This window comes from Branchiostoma floridae, chromosome 19 (genome assembly GCF_000003815.2).
Source record: "Branchiostoma floridae strain S238N-H82 chromosome 19, Bfl_VNyyK, whole genome shotgun sequence".
NCBI classification, from domain to species: domain Eukaryota; kingdom Metazoa; phylum Chordata; class Leptocardii; order Amphioxiformes; family Branchiostomatidae; genus Branchiostoma; species Branchiostoma floridae.
The window spans coordinates 1,583,181-1,595,520 of NC_049997.1; the positions used below are offsets into that span (position 1 = coordinate 1,583,181).

The 12,340-nt window shown below is 39.8% G+C and overlaps 1 protein-coding gene across 5 annotated transcripts; it reads right to left on the bottom strand.

Annotated features, from left to right (window-relative positions):
- Positions 1-3,577: 3,577 nt before the first annotated feature.
- Positions 3,578-12,340, bottom strand: LOC118406319 (glyoxylate/hydroxypyruvate reductase B-like). 5 transcript variants are annotated; one of them, XM_035806246.1, is made up of 7 exons: positions 12,169-12,340; positions 10,765-10,981; positions 8,885-8,977; positions 7,200-7,311; positions 6,035-6,200; positions 5,228-5,406; positions 3,578-4,182 (listed from the first exon to the last, which is right to left on the bottom strand). In XM_035806246.1, exons 2-7 carry the CDS (start codon positions 10,942-10,944, stop codon positions 3,932-3,934), a joined length of 981 nt encoding a protein of 326 aa, XP_035662139.1. In that variant the 5' UTR covers positions 10,945-10,981; positions 12,169-12,340; the 3' UTR covers positions 3,578-3,931. The 5 variants fall into 5 exon arrangements, with proteins under 5 accessions (XP_035662139.1, XP_035662140.1, XP_035662138.1 ...); XM_035806247.1 differs by having other exon boundaries at positions 12,185-12,336; XM_035806245.1 differs by having other exon boundaries at positions 12,265-12,311.

Below are 12,340 nucleotides of genomic sequence, written 5' to 3' on the forward strand. Positions count from 1 at the left end.
TATTGTCTTGTTTTACTCACTCACTTGATGTTATTCTTTATTTCATTTTGTTTGTACACATGTACACTCAGATGTCCTCATATTTGAGTCCACATTCACGGGTATGTTGTACATGTACTAGTATTGTAGATGTAGTTAGATTTCAAAAACACAGTGCCTTTGTTGGAGGCACGTTGGATTTCGTTGGAGGCACCTTAGAGGCACGTTTGTCTTGTGGAAATCAACAGTGCCTCCAACGTGCCTCCCTTTACAAGAGTTGTCTACAGGCTTTGAAGTGCCCCCTAATGGATGCCAGCTAAAGTGCACATCTGCTTTGGCTAGAAGGAAGCCAATTTTGCACTTGAAGGGCACCCTGAAGTCAGATTTGACACGTTTGAATGTGACTCTGTAAATGCTTGTTCTACCAGTAGTCCAAAATAGGACTACTGTCACATGGAATAGATACCTGCATACATGATTTGCATGATAAATCCAGAATTGCTTTAATTCCTCAGAGTGGTATAGTAACAGGAATGTGACATTATGTTTTTTCTCTTCTCCTCCTCCTCTTACGCTCCTCCTTTCTGAAGAAATGCCACTACTGCAGCTAAGAGGAAAGGTTCAAGGCTGTGCAAGGTCATCTGATCCAGTCAAGGTCACAAACTTCTGCTACTCACTCTGTCTCTGCTGACTTAGATGTAACATAAGGTTACCAGTTTATGTGCAAGGCCAGTTTACGCCAGTCAGTTCAGGCATGATTGCACTTTCAGGTTTACCATGCAAAAAGTGTACTATGTAATAAAACTATAAATGCATTATTCACGTTTTTAAACATTGCAATGAATATTGCACAAGTATCATGGAACATCATGGGCCCATGGTGCCAATAGGTCAACTTTATATGACATTCTACTGACACAAATTTGACGGTCCAACCTGCTCATTCATCACTACAGTGGTACTGCAAGCGCTGGTAGGATACACACTCAGACATTTTACCATGGTTTGTTGACCACTGTGGGAAATTATGGCGGGAAATGTTAGCCTGGTATCCAGCCGTAATATAGCTCCTGAGTCTCTTCTCTCCTCTTTGCAATTACAAAGAGACTCGGGAGCTATATTACGGCTGGATACCAGGCTAGGAAATGTTTGAACACTACAAGGAGAAGCCGATGTCAAGTTGATTGGTCACCCTAGAGAAATTCTTCCCTGCCAACTTCTTCACAATTACATGCTATCCGGGTGCCGAAGATGTAGAATAGAATAACTTACCACTTACTTTTTTAACCAATGAATAAGAAGCTTTTTTTTTAAATGTCATTTTCCATAATTTGACCATAAACTGGTAACTTTACATTACTGTATTCCAATCTACATGTATAGGGTTTTTGTATGACAGACTGTCATTGTCTATCTGAATCAGTACAGCATAGTATAAAAGGAATGCCTCTGATGTCAGCAATCCTCAGTTAATGCTATCTATGGCCTTAAAATTTCCCTTCATACAGCTAGTCTATATAGCTTTTGTGCAACTGTACACTGTGGGGAATTTGAAAAATTATTACTTACTCACTCACACTCACTATCCATTGTTTGATTATACTGCTGCTGGGATCCCTGACACTGGTGGGCAGCAGTTGGCTAGTCTTCACACCGCGCTTCAGCCAATAACTTTGTATATACAGCAAGTTTGTCCTAAAAGCCATTGTTTCCTAGCATGTATCTGTTTCATCATCATCACCATCTATATGTATATGGAGACTTTTGGCTAGTCTTGTAAAGGATGACACTCATTCAACTAAAAGCTTGCCTCTTAGCCTGGGTACCATACTCATTAGTTTATGTGGACTCTCTCATATGTTGCTTGTACACCAAACTTGTGACGTAAAAATATGACAGCATGATTGGATCACAAGATTGAAGTGTCTTTCATCCAGGAAAGACCCCACACACTGCAGCTCAGACCACTTGACTTGGTTGGCATGATCTTCTGTGGCAACAAATATAATATCCACTGAGACAGTCCAAGACTTGTCTTCGTATGGAGCATACAATCAATGTAATATTATGGGATTGAGTGTAAAACTTACAACTGAAGGATGTGGTACTCAGGCTTGTTAGTGGCACTTAGGTTTGTTAAAATGCACTACGAAATTACTAGTTTTCCCATTTTGGTCATGTACCATAATAATTTGTGTGAGAAAACCAGCTTAAATTGTTCAGATCATTTTCAGAAAACAGATGCCTGGGGTTGAATTTGCTTCTAATAGTTAGAACTACTGAAGATGTAGTGTGACAAATGTGGTTGAATTTTGGCAATAAGGCATTGCCAAGTACAGTACATGTTCAAGTTATTACTGGAAACCTATCATGAAAGCTCTTTTCTGTGTTGGTAGTAACCATATAGTACACTGTATAATTATGGTAAACTTTCTTCCAACACCAAGTTGTACACAGATCAAATTTTTAACCACCACTGTCACCTTTGTCAGGATCAATCAATCAATCAGTAGTACTATCAATCACGTCAGATAGTACAAACTTCCATGCACATTTGACCACTTGCTGAAAAGATGTATCTGTACGATCTCGTTTCAATATGATCGTGTGTCTGTAACTCTTGAGTTCATGTTCTGAAGTGCTTGGTAAAATATCATGAAGAAGGTGACAGTGGTGGTTGAAAAGTTGACCCGTGTATACCTTTGTGTTGGAAGAACGTTTACCATTGTACTATAATTAGAAGTCTGGAAACTTCATTGCCTACAGGACTTTGAGAGCAAGAGGTGCTGCAGGGCCTATTGTTTCTAACCTTGGAAGACAAGATCTGTCACCTAGGGGTGGGTATCTGTACGATGTGCTGGTATAAAACTTTTTGTTGTTGTTGTTGGACTGGTCAGGAAAAAAAGTGGACAGATTATTTTATGCCGACAGGACATGTGTTTGGGGGCTTACCAGCCCAAGAAAATAACGCGAGCAAAGTAGAAGAGAGTTGAAAGTCATTTTTACCATTTAACGTTGGTATAAAACAGAAGCAGTTAGTGTTGGATACACAAAGGTAGGACCAAGCACAATCCTTTGTACCAAATTGGACCCCCATTGTTTTGAGTATCGCCCATTCACAAGTCTTCACCTTAGGTCCAGGTTCAGGTCCAGACCCAGATATAATCCTCTGTACCAGTACCCACCCCTACTGTCACCTATTAAACATTATGGCAATGTCTTGTGTGATGGTAGGGTTACGTCATTTGTGTACTTGAAGCAAAATTTGATAAACAATGTTTAGAATATTAAGCAGTACCACATGAAAACATGCATGTTGATCTTGTCTCTGTCTCAACATCTGTTCAAAAAGACCAGATGCATGCTGTTATACTTGCACCTTGAGCAAAATTAAGGAAAGTCCCAAAAAATCTACCAAAATTTAAATGGTGAGATTTAGTTTTCTGCTGGAGATTGCCCACAGAAATACAGATTTAATCTACAATAATCTGTAATAGATATGGATCATGGTTTTCAGATGAGTATGTAATGTACATCAGGGTTCTTGTCTGTGTCAGTTTTCAAGGGTCCAACTCTAATTGGAGTTTAGATTACAGTATTGTTAAAACAACACATTTTATTTTTTATTTATTTTATTTTTCATTGTACAATCACAGAAGGAAATAGCTGTTGAAAAGGCCACTAAATTCCGCACAAGTTTCTCCTCTTTCACTGACCAAAAGATAACAGTTCTCCTCCTAACATCACAAAACCCCACACATAACAGAAAAGATTGGATCATTTGTTTTCCAATGTCTCAAAGTCGATTCAAACTAAAAAACTCAGAATCAAGAGTTAGCTTTCACACAAGAGTAGCACAATTGCAAAGTTCTAATTCTTCAAACAACAATATGAATTTCTCATGACATTGATGAAGTGGGTATGCTCCAGCACCCCCACCCCACCCCGTCTACTACAGGACCACCTCCCTGGGGATGGCTTTCCCCTGAATGGCTGCAGTGCAGCTCTCACACCCAGCCTCCACCACCCCCCTGCGGGACTCCAGACTGTTGGCACCCATGTGGGGGGTGATGATGACGTTGGGCATGTGAAGGAGAGGATGATGAGGGGGGAGGGGTTCAGGGGACGTCACATCCAACACTGCAGCTTGGATAGTCCTGCTCTGCAGAGCCTCCACCAGCTCATCCTGTTGTACCACTGGAGCTGGGAGATAAGGAGGTTCATCAGACATCTAGTCCACACAAACTTGTCTCTCAGAAGTCTTTCCAAGTCTTAAAATACCATCTCCTTACCGCCATGTTGAATCAATTGACATCCTCTGAGGACTGATGTGAGCATGGAATGAATTTAAAAAAATGTTTGCCAAAAACGTTTGCCTTCATTATGAAATTATGAAAAGTGGCCAGGAAAGTTGAAGAAATGACTAAGCATGCAGAGTGTGGTATACAGAACAATAGATTCCTTTGCCTAATGTTCTTTCACATCTTCTCCTTTGACTTTGAAATTCTGACTGCATTCTATGACATTTAATACATGTAGTATATCAGTTATTCTCAATCTTGCAATATATGGCAGTATACTTCCTCATTTTGCAGGTGCTTTGTACAATTTACTGTGTAAGTGAAAACCTTTTTTGTAACCGACAAAAAGTGATGTGTGTACGGATGTCATCCATACATTTGAATCAACATGACCATACCAAGCACAATTGGGTCTGTTGTCTTTTTTCTAAGCGAATAGAAGTCATACGCTCATGCTTCCTAATATTGCTTACTAAGGCCACAGCAAGTTAATTTTATGGATTACATCATTAATTTTCCCTAATTTCAAGAAAAAAAAACAAGAGATGGTCAACTGACAACAAAATATCAAAATGAGCAAATGTGTTGAAACCTATTACTATGTGTTGTAGAAGTGACACTAGATATAGGTAGCCATGGCTGTAGTAAGAGTAGTAACTGTTGTGAAACTAGTTGGATAGTTGCAAAAGTGGCATCAATAGAAGGCACCATGAAAACCATGAGTGTAGTTGCCAACTTGTTAAGTGATAACAGTATTCTTGTTAGTGTTCAAGGCATGTATTTTGAAAATGTTACAGCTATCTTGTTTTTTACCCATCTTGTTTTTTTGGCCCTGTCTCTATTTTTTAGTCTGCTGCAAAAGATGCCATCTATAAAATTTACTTGTTGCGGTGTAAATAGATTTTTAAGTTCTTCTCCCTTCATCAAACAAGTTAATGTCAACTCACCACGTGCAATGTTGATAAAGATAGCAGATTTCTTCATGAGTTTGAATTGTTCCCTTCCCATCATGCCGTGTGTCTGTGGAGTGAGCGGGACCACTGTGATGATGAAGTCAGAGTTTGGGAGAAGTTTGTCCAGAGAGCTGTAGTACTCCAGACTCAAGGCTGCCTCTTTCTCTGGTCGTCTACAAAATACAAACTTTAGGTTGCTTTAATCAATAAATCATTTGTAGGCATTAGCTTGATGAATCCACACTTATTCTTTTCTTGGTTCTCTGACTATTTAGGATAAGAAATTTTAAGCAAATGGTCAACATGAAAACAGAAAGCCTTGAGACTGAAATACAGTAAAAATAATTACATACACGGTTTAAATTCATTTGACAAATGAAATATTCCGTTATGAAATAATCAACAAGGATGAACAAAAAGGTGTATTTATTCAGTGGTTATAGCAAAGGAACAGGCATGATATAATATGACACCATATACAAAATGTACACAGAGGAACGGGCAGGTCATTAACCTGTTATTGTTAGTTTAGGCAGCAAGGTGGAGGTTAAGTTGCCATTTTCAGGTATTTTATTGTATTTTAGAAACTAATGTTGTACCAAACTGAGACATTAATCCAAATTGGGGGTACTGGTACTGGTCATCGTCGATGCCGACGGACGGACAAGAGAATCACCATATTTGTTTCAATTTGGGAGAAAATACGAGCAGCAATCCAGAGAACTGTCTAATTGAATTGAACTAGGCAATCCTTGTGTACAACATCCATGACTTTGACAGTGGACTGCAAGAACAGCACACCTTGTGATGTCGTTGTACAGGACCCTCATCTTGAACCCAAGTGCTCTCTCAGCAATCCGATAGCCTATCCTTCCCAGCCCAACAATCCCCAGAGTAGAACCTGTGATCTTCTTGCCCAGGATGTTGTAGTTGAATGGAGTTGCTGTGTCAGTAGCTGACTTCATGGCTAAAAAGTGGAGACATTGATGATGGTTAGACATCCAGGTAATATAAGATATGCCAAGTATTAATTACTCAAGCAACTGGATATGAAAGGGTCAGCAGATGTTTCAAACTGCAGTTTTCCGTAATCGATGGGGTGGGTAGGGGTAGTGGTAACTATAAAACCTTTAAGCTACCGGTATAGCTGCCAAATATCTATTTACTTGACAGAACAAAGGTTTGGATAGCAGGCTATTATCAGGCAACTTCAACCTACAGTTCATTGAATGGACAGCCCTGTCAACTTTGCAAATAAACACTGTAAAACTAAAAACCCTTTGGCATGGTTTGTAAAAATTCCATGAAAATGATTAGTTCACATCAGATTCTATTCCTACACTACCAAAAATGCCCTGAGGACTGTTATGCAGCACTTTTGTCTGAGACCAATTGAAAGGTCATCAATCATATTGAATTTCTTGAATGTGAAATATCATGTTAATGACCGATCCACTCATCAATACACTCAATGTTACCCTACAGACATTAGCAATGACTCAGGCTTAGATCCAGACCCATGAAAGCAGAACTGCAATGGACGTCACTAAAGTCTTGAAGACAGAAGGAAAATGTCCAGACTTTGCATGATGTACAAAATGACCAATAAACTGGTGGACGTACCGACTGATAAGTATCTAAAACCAGCTAAAAAAAAAACAAGAAACAGTCATGCCTTCAAGTACCAGAGCTAATTAGCCAACCTAGGATCGATGTGTTCAAAAATGCGTATTTTCCCAGAACTATCGTAGAGTGGAATTTGTTATCACCAAGTACAGTAGGGGCATCTTCTCTGGATAATTTTAAAATGCTTGCAAATAGATGTGCAAAAGCTAGGTGTGAGTCAGTGTGACGGGTCGTTCAGTGTAATACATGTATAACCAGCAGCTGCCACACCGCATGCCTGCGAAGCTGGTGCGTTACGCCGAAGGGCGGTTATACCGGCTATATAGATACAGATACAGACCCTCGGGTAGCTTCCTGGCAGCGGCAACCAGAAGTGTCATGCCCCAGTCTGCCACACAGTCACTGCTCACATCAGGCACACTGGACACTTTTATACCTCTGGACTTCAGCAACTAGAATGGAAAAACAATATCAAACATAAAAGAAACAGTCACTTTATCTATTCATTTGTTTGGCTGTTCAGCATTCTCGCACGTTCAGCATGGCTGCTCAACTAGCCTGTGGGTATTACAAAGGGCTAGATTGTAAGTGACAGAGAGCAAGACAACAAATACGAATGGAATTTGACATGGTCAATATAACAATCAATAACAATATTCTAAGTACATATAGAAACTATTTTCCAATGTATATTTAATTCAATGGTTTAGAATAGCATCAGATGGAGTGTCTACAATGAACAGCTTTCCTAAACACCTCAAACAACCTCATACGACTCTAATATGTAGTGTATGGTGTTCTGGATACACTGTTATATGCATTTATGAATTAAAGATGCAGCAAGTTCTAGGTATTTACCAGTTATTTCAAGTTAATCCGCCGGTTTTAAGATCAAAGCAATTTCTGGTCGGCATATCAGATTGTCTGTTCTGGGAGTCTGCATGTGGAGAAGTTTTTGATACCTTCGTTCTTTACTCCACAGACAACAGTAAGATAAAACTGTGGATGTTGAAATTAATTAGAAGTGGCTCATATAGATTATATATATAGCAATTAGCACAATTTTATCAATGTCAACTTAAGATACTTGTATACTACATATTTTCCCGCCTCAAACTGCTTTGATCTTGAAACCAGCTAACTTACTCACATACACTGTATGAACAATGTATTCAGAGCGCCACACAATGTTGTTGACCCATATACACTGCATGTTAGAGTTGTTCTTTACAGGCAGACCCTAGGCTACAGTGAAGTTAAACCAGGTACTATAGAGGAAATGTTATGTCATCAGGAAGGCTTCAATCACATGGACATCATGACTGTCAAGCTGAAGCACACAAAAAATAGCCTGGATGCTGCTTGAATTAAGTTGATTCAATGTACAAAAAAAAAGGATTTATGTTTTATATGAAGAAGATTATAGACTATTGGACTAGTTAAACTGTAATATCCAACACAAAAATTGGACTCACCCAAATTTTCGACTGAACAGCACCAGTCTTTGTCAAGGAATGAACAATCCACTGCTGTCGTGACATCACGTTATGCAGATAGAACACGTGACTAAGTAAGCAGTGGATCATGCGTTGCAGGAAGTCTATGTATATGGCGCCCACCGGCTCTGTGAGTCCAATTTTCGTGTTGGATATTACACTTATGACTTCTACCAACACAGATGAACTTCAAGTTAAGATTATAGACTGAATGTACAGGACAAACTTATCAATAATCAATGTCATCTCTATAGGTATTTATAAATGATTGTAGATTAGTGTAATTGTTGGACTTATAACTAAAACAAGATTTAAAGCTTTTTTCCAGATCTGTTTCAGCAAATCTGCTCCTATTCCACCTATGATGATTATGATCACTCTTGGAGGCCGATCGTCCCATCTGTTGCCTGTGCTAAGGGACTAGGTTTCTACATGGACAAGAACCTAACTTTCAACAAACAGGTCTCTTCAATGATCAGCAAAACATACATTTTTGTAATGCAGGGGTTATTCATTGAGTGTCTGGTACCTGTAAGTCCAGATGATCAGTCCCCACACCCAGTGTGCTGACTATCTTCAGATTAGGTAAGGTGTCCAGGAGTTCTGATGTTATCTTAGGCAGCTGCAAGTCAAACAGACACTGTTATTTCCTTACTACCGTCTACAGACAGAATCTCCAGTCAGATCAAGAGGGGGCAAAGACAGTATCCAAATCCTAAACAGTATCGATCTGTCCCCAAGATCAGCAGGCAGGCAGTAACAAGAAAGGCTATGTACATTCAATTGTACTGATTGCCAAGTAGTATTTGTCCGCCCAATTGGTTTCTGTTTAGTCCTTTGGATACTGTCTTTGCCAAAAAAGATCTGCCTGGAGATTACCAAACACATGGGTAATAGACAGAACTATGATAGAATAATGTAAATACCATGTCATATCCCCACCTGAGCAGTATGATCTCATATGAAGGGTTTTTCAGCACCAAGGCCACACCCAAATCTTGAAATGGAAAGTAAGTGTGCAATGACTTGGATACCTCTTACAAAACACTTATTTGCCTTAACAGCAATGATGTTTTTTGTAATCATTATTATTTTCTGTTTTTAAAACAGTTTCTGTTCTTGTATGCACAAATTGACAGCTTTCTTATTTTTCATTCTTATCATTATTATCATATTTGAAATATCTATTCTTCTATCATTGCTGTTGGTATTAGTGTGGATGATAGGTTATAATTTCTTGCTTGGTGATTTGCTGTTTGTGCTTATGTCTCTTTGGAAAATCTATAAGAAATACAAACAGTGCTATATTCTTACCAAATAGCCTGAATGATATCCCAGAAAAGTCAGCCCGCCATAGAAGTTCATTTTGCAACTTTTCAACGAGTACTTCTATGGCCAACTGACTCCTCTCGTATATCACTCTATTTGGCCAATTTCACTTATTTTTCAGCAACTTAATTATGTAGTCTGGTAGAGATTACACAAATATAGCCAACATGTTAAATTGTTATTGTTATTGTTATCGGGTGGGCCGACTACTCACTCTTTGCAGCCAGGGGCTGAATTGCGAGGAGCTTACAATAGGCGGGGCTAAATCGCAATGGTTGAACCACTCACACCGCACCATCGCACATGTGGCGGGTTCTGTAACGTGCAGGGGTATGGCTCTCCCCAGACACGGGACCTCCATTTAACGTCCTATCTGAGGGACGACTCATTTTCACTTGAGTAAAGTGAAGAAAGTCGTGTAAAGTGCCTTTCCCAAGGGCACAAGATCGGCAGCACGGCAGGCGGATTCGATCCCGCGACCTCTCGGTCACGAGGCGAACACAATACCACTGTGCTACGCGGGCCCATAATGTATCATAAGGCCACAGCAAGTTAATCCTCTGGATGACATCCTATGCAGAGTGCAAAAAACAAGATGGGTAAAAAAACAAGATGGCTAAATTTTCAGAATAGACACCATAAATGTCATAACAAGATTTGAAGTGACAAAATGTGTCGTCACAACTAACAAGGCACTTATTCTTGTATTAAAGAAGTGAACTAGTGTAGTAAGAGTGATACTAGTGTGGTGCACTGATATCACTTGCCAAGCTGGCAGCTACATTCATGGCTTCCATATTGGTGGCACTTTTACAACTATCCGACAAGTTTCACTTCTGCATCTATAGTCATGGCTACATGTACCTCCCTATAGTGTCAATTCTACAAGTATAATTATTAGGCTTCAACACAACATGTTTGCCTATTTTAGTCTATCTGACCATCCCCAAAGAGGAAAAAAATTCTTGTTTCTTTTCTGAAATCAGGCGAAAAGTAATATTAAAGCGCGCTGATGTCATCCATAAACTTTACTTGCTCTGGCCTAAGTAAGACGGAAAATGATTTGTTTAACATACTCACCCCACCGTTCACCAATATCCCTTGTATTTCATTGGCATATCGCTCCTGGTCATTTTCAAAATCTGCCCACCAAACAATTCGGAAGTACTTTTTGATCACGGGTACGAATATCTGCGGGTAGGCGTTCAGCTCGTCAACATGAGACGTCAAAACCATCGGTTTGTCCTCCAATGACGCCATTTCCTGAGATGCTCTGTATTTTTCTCCGGCACGTATACTGGAAGTGCAGGTAGACTGTTATTTAGATTCATAAAAGCCAAGCAGTGCAAATCTATTGTGGGACCGAAATGATGAACCCACTGGCTCCTCCCAACAATGTGCTAATGTAGTAGAACTCTGAATGACAAAGCTGGTATCTGTGCCTGGTGAAAGCTAGTGTGGGATCCGCCCGCAGATCTAATGTTACACATCGTTTTCCCACCTCCCCTAGCCTGTACCAGGCTATCCACAGGTCACTGGTTAAATAAATTTACTAGATAACTTGCCAGAGGAGTAACTGCCCGACGTAGGGGGTCAAAATCAAAATGTAGTGCGGCCAAAATCTGGAAGCGCCTGTAATCAATGTAACGTGAAAGACAGCGTTGCATAAAATTTGTTATATGATAGTCGACTTTCAGATCGTTTGTAAATTAAAGATCATGATATTTGCCCATTCTGTGTGTCATATACGCGTGACATTTACAGCTGACTACCTCGGTGAGTCGGCTGCAGTTCCGCATGGCCCCACATGACCCCATTTAAAAGAGGGCGTTTTTTTTCAAAACAATATTTTTTTATAGTTATTTTGTAGGTTATACCTTATAATTCATTTCTGTGTTCTTTTATCAGGGTAAGCTCCCATCAGTGACTAACACTGCTTTTTATAGAGGCCATGGGTAAACATACAAATAATACAATACAGTATTTACATAGTACAACATAATCGTAAATTATTCGTAATAAACAAAATCAAGTCCGTGTCATATCCGTGACTAAATTCACCCCCCCCCCCAATTGTAAGTAAGATTATATGGCGAAGGTATGGCGTCTGTAGGCGTTAAATTCGCTTAGAATGACAGTCGTTATGTAAACTAGACTTTACTTGTTCCTTGGATTCACCGAGGAGTTTAACCTCATTGGATACACCGTGGAATTTTTCTACTTTGGGACTTAAGCTAGATAACACATTGTACCTGTGCACGGTCGGGCCAGGCTGTGTTCAAGACGATATATCTTTGTAAATAGCCATATATCTGAAACTGGGGTGCCGACAGAACTCCTCAACATAAATACTTCCAACAGAACGAGGGGAGGGCGGCGTTCCAGTCGTTTCAAATCTATTCACGGACTGCAAAAATATATAAATTTATGTTCTCCGAAGATAACGTTCAGGTACAAAATAATACATTGTTCGCCAGAAGCCACCTTGTTAGATAAAAACCTTGTTGAGCTGAGGCTCAGGCCGAGACTGCCAGGTATGCTCGGGGTGGATGTGTGGCTGATGACACAGACAGGTGAGACCTGGGACAGGTGAGAAGCTTTTCAAGTCCCATATTCTCAGCCACTCATTCGTTGACATAACGACTGAAAACTGCCA

Excerpts from the sequence above, each read along its gene's own strand:
- LOC118406319 (XM_035806245.1), bottom strand. The coding sequence starts at position 12,296 with ATGGGACTTGAAAAGCTTCTCACCTGTCCCAG. Across the intron at positions 8,978-10,764 it reads GGATATTGGTGAACGGTGGG|CTGCCTAAGATAACATCAGA; the intron begins GTGAGTATGTTA and ends TTTGACTTGCAG. Across the intron at positions 6,201-7,199 it reads TGCCAGGAAGCTACCCGAGG|CCATGAAGTCAGCTACTGAC; the intron begins GTCTGTATCTGT and ends TCCACTTTTTAG.